This window comes from Babylonia areolata, chromosome 8, assembly GCF_041734735.1.
Source record: "Babylonia areolata isolate BAREFJ2019XMU chromosome 8, ASM4173473v1, whole genome shotgun sequence".
In the NCBI taxonomy this organism is placed as follows: Eukaryota; Metazoa; Mollusca; class Gastropoda; order Neogastropoda; family Buccinidae; genus Babylonia; species Babylonia areolata.
The window spans coordinates 250,555-266,290 of NC_134883.1; the positions used below are offsets into that span (position 1 = coordinate 250,555).

General features: G+C 43.4%; 1 protein-coding gene and 1 long non-coding RNA gene across 2 annotated transcripts in view; one reads left to right on the forward strand and one right to left on the reverse strand.

Annotated features, from left to right (window-relative positions):
• Positions 1–1,087: 1,087 nt before the first annotated feature.
• Positions 1,088–15,736, forward strand: part of LOC143284446 (uncharacterized) — a 38,359-nt gene continuing 23,710 nt past the window's right edge. Inside the window, exon 1 of the mRNA XM_076591083.1 lies at positions 1,088–1,235. Coding sequence (XP_076447198.1) covers positions 1,184–1,235 — 52 coding nt within the window. The 5' untranslated portion in view covers positions 1,088–1,183. The remainder of the gene's footprint in view (positions 1,236–15,736) is intronic.
• LOC143284445 (uncharacterized) lies at positions 5,127–8,285 on the reverse strand. Its single transcript, XR_013055538.1, has 2 exons — positions 7,778–8,285; positions 5,127–7,499 (listed from the first exon to the last, which is right to left on the reverse strand). It is a non-coding gene; the product is annotated as an uncharacterized LOC143284445 (long non-coding RNA).

A 15,736-nucleotide genomic window follows, 5' to 3' on the forward strand; every position in this document is an offset into this window, starting at 1 on the left:
AAGAAGCCACACACCAGTGCACCATCATCACCACCAGAGCCTCCCAAGACCACTGGGAACGCTTCTGTCAGTAGGAGGTTCGGTCCCCACAGGATAGCACCAAACTGTAGAGGAAAATCCAAATCGCCCGCCAACGAGCACGTCGACCAGAACGACCGCTCCTGGTGGATGGGAAGCCAACCAAAAACAACGCTGAAACAGCGGACGCACTAGCAGACGCCTTTGCGAAAGCCTGCCAAACTGCCCATCTCCCGGAAAATGCCAAAAGACTTCCACGTGAGGCAGAACAAACCTTCCCCCAACCCATCCATGACGACACAACTCCCTTCAACACCGACCTCACAATCGGGGAACCGCGCAGCGCCATCAACGCCATGGGAGCAGACAGCAAAACCGCAGGAGGGGATGCTGTCTTATACGCTGTGGTGCGCCGATTCCCAGATGCCATAGGCCGGGTCCTCCACAAATGTTTTCAGAAGTGCTGGAAAACCGGAAAAATCCCGACAGCATGGAACAGTGCCACAAAGAGGGAAAACCAGCACACCTCCCCACCAGCTAGAGGCCTGACTTCTCACCTGGGGAAAATCTACCAACGACTTGCAAAAACCAAACTGGAACACTACTTAGACAAGAAAAAACATACTCCCACTATATACTATGCCAAGCAGGTTTCCGCCGAGGCAGAAACTGCATGGAGCACGTTGTCCAGTTGGTGGAGACGGCAATAAAAAGAAGCTCCATACCAGGCAAGGGGCAAAATAAGACCACCCCAGCCACTTTCTTTGACATCAAGAAAGCAGTCGACAGTCTGGCAATATATATATATATATATATATATATATATATATATATATATATTTTAATAGTAGGTATACGTTTGGCGTGTTCATCAAACAGTGAGCGCGCGCACACCAATACTTATATATACATACGCGTGCGCGTGCGTGCGCACACACACACACACGCACACAAGCGTACGCTCGCGCGCTTCAACACCTTTCCGCTTCAGTAAATAATTATGTGGAAGGGGAAGAAGGAAGGGAAGGGTGTTGAGTGGTCTATGTCATCGGCGATAGTCGGCTCCTACTTCGGGTGTCTTCGTAATGTGACATCGAAACCCGGATGCCTCAGGCTTGTGAAATCCTCCGTATTTTGCTTCCGCGTACCAACACGACAGGACAAGATGGGTCTTCAAAACGACTTGCGTTTGCTCTCCTTTTTGGCGACATTTGCGGGTACGTAGAAAAATGAAATGGAAGCATTTTGTTAAGTTTGTTTACTGAATTTTAACTTTTCTCATTGTTTTTATAAGTTGTCGAATCCGGGTATATATCACGAAAGGTGCTGCGTTCGTCAAGTGCTTTGTTACTGTTATAACTAACCCACCCACAAATCCCACCCGTTTTAAAACTTTAATGAGTTCATTGCCTTTGTTGAGTGTTCCTTTGACCACTGGTTATCCAAGACATCCATACAGTTTCCCAGCTTTCCTCTTCTCACACATGTAAAGGCATAGAAAAACATCGAATACTGTGTGAACCAGTGCTATGGTGGGCGCAAGATACTTCACTTCTTGTCATGAATCAGTTTTTATTATTTTTTATGTGATCAACCCAGAAATATTGCTCACACACACACACACACACACACACACACACACACACACACACACACACAATGCTTTTGTGGAGAGCCTATTTCTAACAATGAATGCTTGATTGCCAGAGCTTGAAAACCATTCATTCCTAACTAATTTTTCAAACAGCTCTCTTGAATGTGTGTTTAAAATTCATTCTACCCAACATCAGAATTCTTATCCCCCATAGTGCTTGGCCATCAAATCATCAAACTGGTGTGTGGATTTATGAAGGACAGAAATCTTGATAAATTCCCAGGCAGGTATATGACTAAAGTTTAGGCTCAGTATGAGCATTTCGGGCCCTTCTTGTTGCAAGTATTGTATAATCATGGCCAGATGGTTTTTCAATACTCAGTAAGTATCAGACAAAATGTTCTCTTATATGTATACATTTGTTTTGATCCTGAATATATTGCATGGTACAATCAATGTAAACATTAACATTTGAGACAATAATTATGTAAGTGATCCTTGTGAACTGTCATTCTTTAAGTTTATGATATCTAAGATTCACTGCTAAAATCTCCCAGGCAGGGAAGGTTCCAAAGGCTATAACCCTCACAGTATTGAAAGAGTTGATGATTTCAAGATGTTTTCTAATATTGCTGTAGATTTGATGCACAGTCCCACTGGATATTTTTTTAAATCTGCAAACATTCCTCTTACCCCCCACCCCGATCCCCACCTCTCTTGCCAGACTTGCAGACACACTTGACCATTATTACCCCCGCACACCCTATTTTTCAGCCTTCTTATATCAACAAAGATATAAAATTTATTATTATTGCTACTGCTACTGCCCCCTCATCCTCCCACACTCAACCCCACCTCCACCACCGCACACACATGTACATGCACATACATACAATACTTCCACACTCAGTATAGGCCTACATGTGAATCTGTACACCTGGACCCTTTTTCTTTCTTTTTTCATTTCTTTTTTCTTTTCTCTTTGTGACATTCAAAAAAACATGCAGGTGTGGCTGTGGATAGGGATAGTGGGTTTCAGGTTGTTTTGTCTGTGTTATGATGCGTGAAGTTGCCTCTGGCTTCAAGTTTTGTTGTAGTGTGGCTTCATATCCGGGATGGTTGGGGGAAATTTATTCATTTCACCACACCTCAGAAATATATGAGCTCTGAACCATCTCAAATGGGGTTAGGGAGGGTATCACTTGTGATAGAATACTTTTTGATAGAATGAAGGAAGACTTAGAAACACCTTTCTTTAGTTTAGTTAAAAAAAAAAAAAAACACACACAAAAAGTAGTAGTATGAATAGACCTTGGCGCTACTCTTGTAAAAGATACAGGAATGAGCTGTAAGCTATATTATTATGGGAGAGGAGTTATTGAGAAACAGTTCTTACATATGGTTTAAGCTTAGCTGGTGGACAGTGCTAGATGATTTAATTATGGTAGGCAGGACTTTTTTTTTTATCCAGCTGTTGAACTTTCTGAGACTTGAACTTTAGTCTGTTTTCGCTTTTGTTTACAAATATTGATCAAGAAAGTTTGTCAAATGTTTAAATGCAGCCCAGCAAAGACTAAAGCTCCAGCTCCTCTTGAATAGAGAAATGCAGCCCAAACCATTGACTTAAACATTGTCATGAGGACCATTTTTGACTCACTTGTGTAAACAAAGTGAGTCTATGTTTTAACCCAGTGTTTGGTTGTCTGTGTCTGTGTGTCTGTGTGTCCGTGGTAAACTTTAACATTGACATTTTCTCTGCAAATACTTTGTCAGTTGACACCAAATTAGGCATAAAAATAGGAAAAATTCAGTTCTTTCCAGTCATCTTGTTTAAAACAATATTGCACGTCTGGGATGGGCACAAAAAAATAAATAATGAAGCCTAATTATTTGCAAACTGCATTTACTGTTATATTTATATTTTTTTGTATTCTCAAAACTTGGCACTTTGATCTGATATTCTGACCCAACAACAAGAGCAGTCATTATTATCATTTTTTTTGGTTCAAACAGGAACTTCTTTTGCTAAGCAAGGAAGTTTTATTTATTTTGCAAACGTTTTGGTGCAGATGGTAAAAAAGGGAAATTACTCTGTAATTAATGCTAGGGGACTTAATTTGCTTTAAACTGATCTTTCTCATCTTAAACATTACATTTTGAAATTATACTCAATACATAAAAAGCTTGTGTGTTTTACTCTCAGTCACAAGTTAGTCTTGAAGGCCTTGCCTCTCTTGTTATGGATTGAAATACATATTGTTCTTACCTGATGTCTTTCACTGGGAGTTACCACAATTTTTTCCTCTTTTAGTTTTAAGGTTTTTTGTTTCTTTATTTTGTGTTGTTGTTTTTTTTTTTTTATAGCATGATTGTAGACAGGCAGCTTTTGTGGACCTGTGAATGAAATGTTTGGGAAAGTACAACACTAAGGAGGTTTTAATGTTTCTTTAGCTTATGAAGTCATACATCTGTGTGTTAATGTGTGCATGCATGAGCATGAATGTGTGTGTGCACCTGTGTTCATGTGAGAGAGAGAGAGAGAGTGTGTGTGTGTGTGTAAGTAGGCTTGCATGCACAGGAAGCAGTGAAATGCATGTACAAAGAAACAAAGCTCCATGGACACACACACACACACACACACACACACACACACACACACACACACACACACACACACACACACACACAGACACACATATGCAGAAAATTGAAAATGTATTTTGTGTGGAAAGAATTGGTGTATGATAGTTCAGCATGTTTGGAAATGGCATGATTAAGTGTTTGTACATGGAGACTATTGCACAACAAAAAGTTCACGAACGTCACACTGGTCAACAGAATTACAATATCAATCATAACAGACACACAGATGAGTGGTAAATGAACAAAACAACTTTATTTTGAAGAATTATTCAGCTGTTTTTTTAATTAATTTTATTTTTTTAAATTTTTTTTCTTCTTTTGTGATTTGTTCAACATCAGTTTGGGTTTTCAACAGTAGAAGTGCAGGCATCAGACACACCCATTCGTTCTTCATGACAGGTTGGTGGAGGACAGCAAACACACGCTTGCATGAACACGCGTGCGCGCGCGCACACACACACACACACACACACACACACAAACAAACACACACACACTACCTTACAGTTACTTTGATGGACATTTTTTCACCAAAAGTTGCACACTATTACGCACTCATACATACACACGCATGTACGCACGCATGCTTACGCACACACACGCGCGCGCGCACACACACACACACACACACACACACACACACACACACACACTCTGCCTGCATCAGATTCTAGCTACTGGCATCAACTCAGAATCATGAATATGTAAAGCCTGCTCTGACTATCGGTCTGATTCCAATTGTGATTTGTATCACTCCCAAACTTCTGTCTGGTTATCTGATTTGCCTAAAATTCTGGGCATTGTATGACACAAAATATTTGGGATGATGCTTAATCAGAGCAGATTTCACTTATTTTAATGTATACTTTAATATTAGCGCGCGCGCGCGCGCGCACACACACACACACACACACACACACAAAGAGAGCATGCACACATAACACATGCATAGATCCATACTTTTACAATTATTGGATGGACATAAGATCAAAATTCCTATGCATACACATACACACCAAGTGATGTACAGTTGCAAAATCTGTCCCTTTCTTGTCATCCAGGCATCCCTGCGTTCTGCATTCACATTGTATGCACTGATGCTGCATTGCACACATTCACACTCACACACTTTCAACACATTTCCACATTCAGTCACTCTTTCTCTCTTGTCACCCTCTCCCTTTCTCTCCTCTTTCTTACTAATTCTCTTTACATGTCTCAGGGTATAGATATTAACCCCAAGACATTTACAATCCATGTGCGATCTAAACATTCGCACATTCTCTCACACATGCATAAGCTCGTGCTCACGCATACATGCATGCACACAGGCACACATGTAGATTTTCTACTGAGATCATCTTCAACATACATTGCTTCAAGTTGTGCTGCATATTACTGGACTTCAGACAACTCCATGATACAAGCCTTTTTAAAAAAAAAATGTTTTTATTCCAAAGCGCAGTTTGTTTATTATTTTCTCCACCTTTTTCTTGCAGTCTGAAGACAATGTAGTGAAGGTGACCTGCACAAAATGCATCCATCAGGGCGGCTTGTTATCTGAAATTGGAAGGCTGATTAGTACAAGACATTTAAAAAAAATGATAAGCTGATGTGTGTAGCTGAAATGGATCAGTCCACATACTCTGACACCTTGAAACTGAAATGAAATACAGTGTATGATTTCTTTACTCCTGTTAAAGATAACTTGGAAATGCAGCCTTTCACCTAGTGACTAAAACATGCACACCAGTTGTAAGCCATCTACACCACTCATGCACACAACAGCACATGTGTACGTGCACATTCTCTCTTTTCTCTCTCTTGTTCGCTCTTTCATTTTTCTTCCATTCTATGTCAGAGGGTTTGTGTGTTGAACCCCAGGACATTTACAAATTGTATGTGTTATTCTGACCTTCCAGTCTCTCACACTCGCACTCACTCGTTCACACGCATACACGAGTGCGCGCAGGCACCAATGTAGATTTTCAAAGGGAGATCACCTTCAGCATATATTGTTTCATTTTGTGCAGAATTTTGCTTCAGTCCAAAACAGTATACAAATTACAAGCAGAACAAGCATGATATTTGTGAGATTTTGAATTTTTTCCCATCTGAAACGGAAAACAGTATAGTGAAGGCAATCTGTACAAACATAGCTGTATGAAAGGCTGCCTTCTAAAATTATGCTGAACAATGTATAGTTTCTTGACAATTCGCATGATGCTAATTAACCTGGCTTTTTTTTTCCACAGAGACCTCAGGCCAAACATTTGCAGAAATCTTCTTTAAAAAAAAAAAAAAAAAAAAAAAAAAAAAAATATATATATATATATATATATATATATCAGATAAACTGATAAAATGTATGTAATTAATACATATTTCATTCCAGACATATGCTTACCTTCTGAAGTACACATCCCTTTAAAAAACATTTCACATAAAATGTCCACTCACCTGTAACATGCATGAACAAACAGGAATAAAAGAACAGAAAAAAATGCTTCACCTACCAAGAAGCAAGGCAATAGTTATTGTCAGCGGCAGTGGCAGGGTATTAGGAGGAGGTCTGCCATCTCGTTTCTTCGTTGTCGCGAACATGATCTTATGCCACATGGCACTGCAAGCTGCTGTCACATAGGACTGTGTTCTGACCAAAGATTGTGAGACGGCACACCCCAGAGCTGGGCAATTCTGCTGTCAGCTCTGTTTTTTCCTCTCTCCCCTCATTGCTGTCCTGCCAGTGGTTACCTTTCTCCACATTTCTGTTGACCATACGGAGAGATTCACAGTGCATGATTTTGTTTTTTTAAGCGGTGAGTCTCAGATTCAGGTTTTTTGTTGGTTTTTTTTCGTTGTTTTTATGTGCACCTGATTTGAGTTTATGCTGGCATTTTGTTCCTTACTCCTATACTTCTACTTTTTAGTTGTTAAGTTTAGAGTTGCTTCCTACCTATCGGGGCAGATTTTATGGTTGGTTTGCTGCATTGGCTGGCTGTTGGTCAGTGGTTAGGTCTATACGTCATGGTCCCAGAGGGAGAGACAGACAGAAAGATATACACATACACACACAAACACAAAGCATTGCTAAACATTCAGTATGTTAACACATAAAATGGCATGAATCTTAAAATGAAAATGTGAGTGATGGATACATACCGGCTTGAGCCACATTAAAACAAAGTGGAAGGAGGGGTAAAAAGAGCAAAAGCAACATGATGGAAAAAAAAAAAGAAAAACTCTGAAAAAAAGAAAGAAAACACAAAGATTAATTGGTGTATGCGTGAACTGATATGTGTAGATACTGTTCGATCACAACTGCACAATCCGGAATCACAGTTCTTTGGTTCAAAGTTGTTTCGCGGCAAACTTCCAGATCCAAGTCCTAAACACTTTTTTTCAAACTGTCCACGGGTGAAACACCCAGTCCCATCAGTGATCTGAAAGCTTGTCGCAGAAACACATAGTCTGAAGACACACACGATACACAAACCCAAACAAGACACCTACTCAACCTACACTGAAAACTCAAACTGGGGAAAGTCACTCAGAGAGAGTGGCCAAGTTACACACGAGCGCGCATCACTTGAACATAGCGCAAAGGAACTCTGCGCTCTGCGGCCGGCCGGGGTCTGGCACGGGTATTTGAATACAGCCTAGAGAGGCAGGGCTTCTTGAATTTCAGGGTGGAACTGAGGTAGGTTTGCAGGTTGGGGTGGATCAATAGAAAGTGAGATATTGACAGTGATACCTGACTGAGTGGCCCTGTTGAAGAGTTGAGTGATGTTTTATTGACGAAAGGAAAGAGGGACAAAGCAAGAGACACACCATGACACAAAATGGCTTTCCATGGAATAGAGATGCTTATTGTGGTGTTGTAGGACTGGAGGTGTTTGTTGATATTATCCTGAGCAGCAGCAGCAGCTACTGATATAGAAGCTTGACGTAGTATCAGTGTACAGCCTGTTGGTACTGTTTACCATCATCTTCACCGTCATGGTCACAACATTATCATCATCATCATTGAGTTCAAACTGTACGACTGAGCCCACAGCACACTGTTTGAAAGCAGACCTGAGTTTCACTTCCCTCTTCTCACAAATGCGCAATACTGGATGATTGTGACCCAAACCCAAATGCTAGGAAATATGTTTCATAGCACAAACACAAAGCTGAGAAAGGAAAGTTCTTTTTCTTTCATTGCAGTGTTAGTTTCAAAAGTAAGAGAAGCAAGCAGAATTAAAACTGGATTTGAACATTTATTTCTGCTGTTAAAAAGGAAACCCATTTGATTGAATTCCCCATTGTTGAGTGCCCCTTTATAAAATTTCTGCTGTTAAAAAGGAAACCCATTTGATTGAATTCCCCATTGTTGAGTGCCCCTTTATAAAATTTCTGCTGTTAAAAAGGAAACCCATTTGATTGAATTCCCCATTGTTGAGTGCCCCTTTATAAAATTTCTGCTGTTAAAAAGGAAACCCATTTGATTGAATTCCCCATTGTTGAGTGCCCCTTTATAAAATTTCTGCTGTTAAAAAGGAAACCCATTTGATTGAATTCCCCATTGTTGAGTGCCCCTTTATAAAATTTCTGCTGTTAAAAAGGAAACCCATTTGATTGAATTCCCCATTGTTGAGTGCCCCTTGATAAGTTATCAGTGGGTTTGTTTTCGTTGTTGTTGTTTAATTGTTATACACAAAGTGCACATAACGTTGTGTGTGTGCATTTGCATGCAAACATTCACATGCTTGGATATTGTATGGAAGTTTTAGATATGCACCCAAGGTATCAAAACTGCATGTGTTTTAAGAGGTTGTTCCGGTTTTGGCTGAATGGCCAAATTTGCTTGGTTCTCCCTTTTTTTTCATTTACCCAACTCCTTACTCACGCCAGCCACCCCCCCCACCTTTCATCCACCCCGAGGAAAGCCTTGATTTATCACTGACCACTTTGGCCAGATCAGAAAGTGCTGCCTTTCTGTCATTTGGTTAGAGGAGGCTTTATGTGTCAGGTTCAACTGTTCAGAACTTTCCAGAATCTACTACACGGTGGTTTGCATTCTGATATGGTGGGATGCCACGTCAGCCAGCTTCATCACAGTCAGGAAAAAGGTGTCACAGCAGTTGTGTGTCCCTGTCAGTATTATCCCTGGTCAGTTTTGAGCTGCACGATATACGGTCTAGATTCATGAAACAAACTGACGTCAGTGTGACCCCTACACAAAGGAGGTTATTGTGAAATGTAATGATGCTTCAGGAAATCAGGTTTTTGTGATGGGGAAAAAAAACCAAAAAGACAAAAAAACTCAGATGTTTAACATCCTTGTCTGAACACATATGGAACAGTTATGATTAATGAGAATGAAAATAGAAATGAAACGGTGTGTAAGTTTTGTCAGGTTTTTTATTTCATTTTTTTTAGGATAGTGAATGTAGGCATTATGAACATTCTCATCTAACGTGTTAGTGTTGATCATGCACACAATAGCATCAAGCAGATCACACACACACACACACACACACACACACACACACACATACACACACACACGAATACACACCTGCTTGCGCGCACACACATACACACACATCAGTATGGAAACAGCAAGACATTCTTACATTTTTTTTTTATTAATCAAATTATATTTCATTATACATTTACTAGATAACACTCAGTTGTCAGAGAACTAGATGGAATACTTACAGAAAAACAAAACAAATAACAGCCAATATGTTGAAGTGATATTGTTTAAAGTTGTTATTCAAGAAATGATTCAGTTCTTTGAGAACAGCAGACTCACATGTGATGGTGATGTTTTATTACATGTCTGTTTTTCAGTTTTAGTTTCTCAAGGAGGCATCACTGCTTTAGGACAAATCCATGTATATATGCTACACCACAGGCAGATGCCTGACCAGTAGCATAACCCAGTGTGCATAGTCAAGTCTTAAGTGCATGCATATATATATATATGTATATATATATATATATACATGTATATATATATACATATATATATATATATATATATACACATATATATGTGTGTGTGTGTGTTATTTGTGGACCTATCAGAATGGTTTTCTTCTATGAAAATTTGCACGAGGACAATGCTTAAATTGCCATTATTTCTCTTTCAATGCACTGTGTGCTGCACACAGGCACAATGTTTAAATTGCCATTAGTTGTGTTTCAGTGCACTGTGTGCTATACACAGGACTTTGGTTTACCATCTCATCTGAATAACTGGACGTGGTTTACCATCTCATCTGAATAACTGGACGCCTTTGGTTTACCATCTCATCTGAAATAACTGGACGTGGTTTACCATCTCATCTGAATAACTGGACGCCTTTGGTTTACCATCTCATCTGAATAACTGGACGCTCTGTTGGATTTTCCTGTCAAACTTGGGAGCAAGGTCGAGATTGGGAATCAAACCTTGACCTTCATGGGAATCAAACCTTGACCTTCATGGGAATCAAACTACCTTGACCTTCATGGGAATCAAACCTTGACCTTCATGGGAAATAAACCTTGATCTTCATGGGAATCAAACCTTGACCTTCATGGGAATCAAACCTTGACCTTTTCATGGGAATCAAACCTTGATCTTCTTGGGAATCAAACCTTGACCTTCATGGACACTGTATTGGCATATCAGTGTCCAAGCCATTATATCACCTTCCTTATGTCAGTAGTGGGGTGTGTGACAGGTGCTGGGTGGGAACCTTCCTAGGGTTCTGCAAGGTCAGTCGTTGAATCCTGGCATTGATGGACAAGACAGCAGAGTGGTTAGTGTGTGGAATTTCAGTTCTGCAAGAAGATAGATGCACCCATTGATGTTGGGAACATAATTGTAGCCCTGGGCTTTTAAGCCGGACTTAACTGAACTGGGCTTTAATTCTTGTGTTCCATTTCACACATAGAACTGAACAGGATTCTAATCCTGGTGTTCCATTTCACACATAGAACTGAACAGGATTCTAATCGTAGTGTTCCAGTTCACACATAGAACTGAACAGGATTCTAATCCTGGTGTTCCATTTCACACATAGAACTGAACAGGATTCTAATCGTAGTGTTCCAGTTCACACATAGAACTGAACAGGATTCTAATCGTAGTGTTCCATTTCACACATAGAACTGAACAGGATTCTAATCCTGGTGGTCCAGTTCACACGTCTCGACTCCGGTCCCGGAGGGGAGCTGTGGGAGTGCCGGTTTAGGTCAGGTCATTAGATCTGCTACTGGTAACCTGTAATCCAGTACAACCTGTTCAGGGTCGGGTTGCCGGCGACTAAACCGGCGCTCCTGCCACTCCCTTCCGGGACTGGTGGGGCGGGTGGCTAGACACCCTTATGGAGATCCATAAAAGGGCGTTGGCTCAGGAGAGCCACCGACGGCCATCTAGCTCCACTGTGCTGTGTGCATGCCACACGCAGTTGGCCCCAGGGTGTGTCTACCCATGCATGCGAAGTCTGGATCCGGCAGAATCTGCGGAAGAAACCTATCGGTTCAACGGAGAGGAAGGCGGTTACAGCAATGCACTGTGGAGTGCAGACAGCAAGATGAGACACCGAAAGGATATCTTGGTCATCCACTGCATCCGTGCTCATCCTCCAGTCGTCTCGACTTAGTCTTGCCACTGGAAATTGGTGGACCCGGACAAGAGAGTGAGGTTGACGTTGCGCAACTCCTCTTCACTTTAAACAAACTCATCGCGCAAGTCATCAGTCATCCAAAACGACCTTTCATCCTTCATCATTTCATCACCCCCAAGTCCTGTGGCGACAGGCGAGCGACGAAACGACAGGTGTGGGTACACTGGCAGTCGCAGTCGCAGACCTGCACGCAGGCGGCTCAGGCCATAGGGTCGTTCTTCGTCGACAGGAGCAGCGATGGAGCTCGGCAGCCGTCTGAGCTTCTGAGCAGCCCTCTTTAGGAATGCACTGCTCACCTCCCTGGCATGAGGAAGGGGCTAGAAAAGGTGCCCTAAAAATTGCCTGCTCCATATCACCCTGGCCAGCATACTGCGGCTGGCGGGGACCCTACATCAGCGGTCGAAACAACAAAGAAAAGAAAAAAACAAGGATCGTTCCTCTCACCATTGGTGCTTGGAACATAAGGACTCTCCTGGACAGAGATAACGCGGACAGACCCCAAAGGAGAACGGCACTAGTTGCATCCGAACTCGCCAGATACAACATTGACATCGCAGCCTTGAGTGAGACTCGGCTTGCAGGTGAAGGCGAGCTCTGTGAACGGGGATCTGGTTACACCTTCTTCTGGACTGGACGAGGAAGCGAAGAGCGACGTGAGGCTGGCGTTGGTTTTGCAGTAAAAACAGCACTTGTCAGCAAGCTAGCTGGAATCCCAAAGGGAGTCAACGATAGGCTTATGACCATGAAACTCCCACTGGCATCTGGCCAGAAGCACCTCACCATTGTCAGTGCCTACGCCCCAACCATGACCAACCCGGATGAAGTGAAGGCGAAGTTCTACGAGGACCTTCACTCTATCATTGCTGCTATCCCTAAAGCAGACAAGCTCATCATTCTTGGGGACTTCAGTGCTAGAGTTGGCTCTGACTACATCTCCTGGGATGGAGTGATTGGAAAGCACGGTGTGGGCCACTGCAACCCAAATGGATTGCTTTTGCTTCAGACCTGTGCAGAGCACGAACTGCTGATAACCAACACAGTTTTCTGCCTCCCTACCCGTAACAGGACGTCATGGATGCACCCTCGCTCAAAGCATTGGCATCTCATCGATTATGTCATCGTCAGGAAAAGGGATAGGCAAGATGTATGTGTAACAAAGACCATGTGCGGCGCCGAGTGTTGGACAGACCATCGCCTTGTAGTCTCGAAGCTGAATATTCGAATCCAGCCCAAGAGACGCCCCCAAGGCCAGAAGGCTCCAAAACGGCTCAACATCGCAAAGCTGAAAAACATCACCATCAAACAGTCCTTTGTGGAGCTGCTGGAAGATCGTCTGGAATCCGCCTCTCTGGACAACCAGAATGTGGAGTCTGACTGGAGGACCCTGCGTGAGCTGATCTATAGTACAGCTTCAGAGACCCTGGGACCCATGTCCAGAAAGCACAAAGACTGGTTTGATGAAAACTGTGATGAAATCAAGCAGCTTCTGGATGAGAAACGCCATCTGCATCAAGCCTACCTGAGCAACCCAAAGTCCACATCAAAAAAGGATGTGTACGATGCCATCCGCAGGACTGTTCAGCAAAAGTTACGCCAGATGCAGGATAAGTGGCTGAGTGACAAAGCTGATGAGATCCAGGGATATGCTGACAGGCACGATATGAAGAGGTTCTATGATGCCTTAAAAGAAGTCTACGGCCCCACATCCTCAGGATCATCCCCCCTCCTCAGTGCAGATGGGAATACCTTGATCACCGAGAAGGAGAAAATTCTCGAACGCTGGGCTGAGCACTTCAACAGTGTCTTAAATCGCCCTTCCTCCATAAATGATGAAGCCATAGACCGTCTCCCACAAGTCCCCATCAACGAAGCACTGGACGATCCGCCAACACCTCTTGAGACCCAGAAAGCAATTCGTCTGCTATCCAGTGGCAAAGCACCTGGCTCAGACTCCATACCAGCAGAGGTCTACAAGGATGGAGGCACTGTGCTGACTGAGAAGCTCCATCAGCTGTACTCACTCATGTGGAAAGAAGAGACAATCCCCCAGGATTTCAAAGATGCATCTATCATTCACTTGTACAAGCGAAAGGGGAACCGGCAAGCCTGTGATAACCATCGGGGCATTTCCTTGCTCTCCATCGCAGGCAAGATACTTGCCAGGATCCTACTAAACTGCCTCACAGCACACCTTGACCAAGGTCATTTGCCTGAGAGCCAATGTGGATTCCGGAAAGAGCGCGGAACCACCGACATGGTGTTTGCTGCAAGGCAGCTGCAAGAGAAATGTCAGGAGCAAAATGCTGATCTGTTCTCCACCTATGTCGACCTCACTAAGGCCTTCGACACCGTGAGTAGAGAGGGACTGTGGAAGATCATGGCCAAGTACGGATGCCCTCGGAAATTTATTTCCTTGGTCAGCCAATTCCATGAAGGCATGCAGGCTTGAGTCCAGGACAAAGGCGAAACATCTGCTCCTTTTGCTGTCACAAATGGTGTCAAGCAAGGCTGCGTCCTGGCTCCAGCGCTGTTCAGCCTCATGTTCTCTGCAATGCTTACTGATGCCTTCAGAGATGGCGATGTTGGAATCGGCCTAAAGTACCGAACAGATGGTAAGTTGTTTAACCTCAGAAGGCTTCCAGCAAAAACGAAGGTCATGACAGACATCATCAGAGACTTTTTGTTTGCTGATGATTGTGCCCTCAACGCTGGATCTGAAGCTGACATGCAACTCAGCGTTGACAAGTTTGCCACTGCCAGCAGGAACTTCGGCCTTACCATCAGCACGAGGAAAACTGAAGTTCTCCATCAGCCAGCCCCAGGGAAACCCTACGTTGAGCCCAACATCACAGTCAACGGTCAGAGACTCAGTGCGGTGGAGCGGTTCACATACCTTGGCAGCACATTGTCACGAAATGCGACCATCGACGATGAAGTGAACGTCAGGATTGCAAGAGCAAGCGCAACTTTTGGTAGACTCTGTGCAAATGTCTGGAACAGAAGAGGCATTAGTCTTGAGACCAAGCTAAAGGTCTACAGAGCAGTAGTTCTCCCCACACTACTGTACGCCTGCGAAACTTGGACAGTGTACCAACGACATGCCAAGAAGCTGAACCACTTCCACACAACATGCCTCAGGAAGCTACTGAACATCAAGTGGCAAGACAAGACCCCAGACACAGAGGTGCTCGCAAAAGCCACCCTTCCCAGCATCTTCACCATCCTGATGCAGTCCCAGCTTCGCTGGGCTGGACACGTGGCGCGCATGCCAGACCATCGGCTGCCCAAAAGGCTTTTCTATGGCGAGCTGCAACAAGGGAAGAGATCACACGGAGGTCAGAAGAAGCGCTTCAGAGATACTCTGAAAGTCTCTCTGAAAGCGTTTGATATCAACCCTGACTCCTGGGAGGAATCTGCAGTGGACCGTGACAAATAGCGTGCTGCTGTGCACAAAGGCGCCAAGTTGTGCGAGGCCAACAGGACTGCTGCAGCTGTTCAGAAGAGGCAGGCCAGAAAGTCACGGGCAAACAAGCTCCCTGACAATGGTATGCCTGTCTTTGTCTGCCCCAACTGTCAGCGAACATTTCGTGCGCAGATTGGACTACTCAGCCATCTGCGCATTCACAGATAGATTCATGAGCATCCTCCCCCCCCACCCCACCACCACCCTCCCCCCATCCCCCAGCTGGATGACAACGATGGTCATCATCGATCTCGATGGACACACACCACCACCAGAACTGAACAGGATTCTAATCCTAGTGTTCCAGTTCACACATAGAACTGAACAGGATTCTAATCCTAGTGTTCCAGT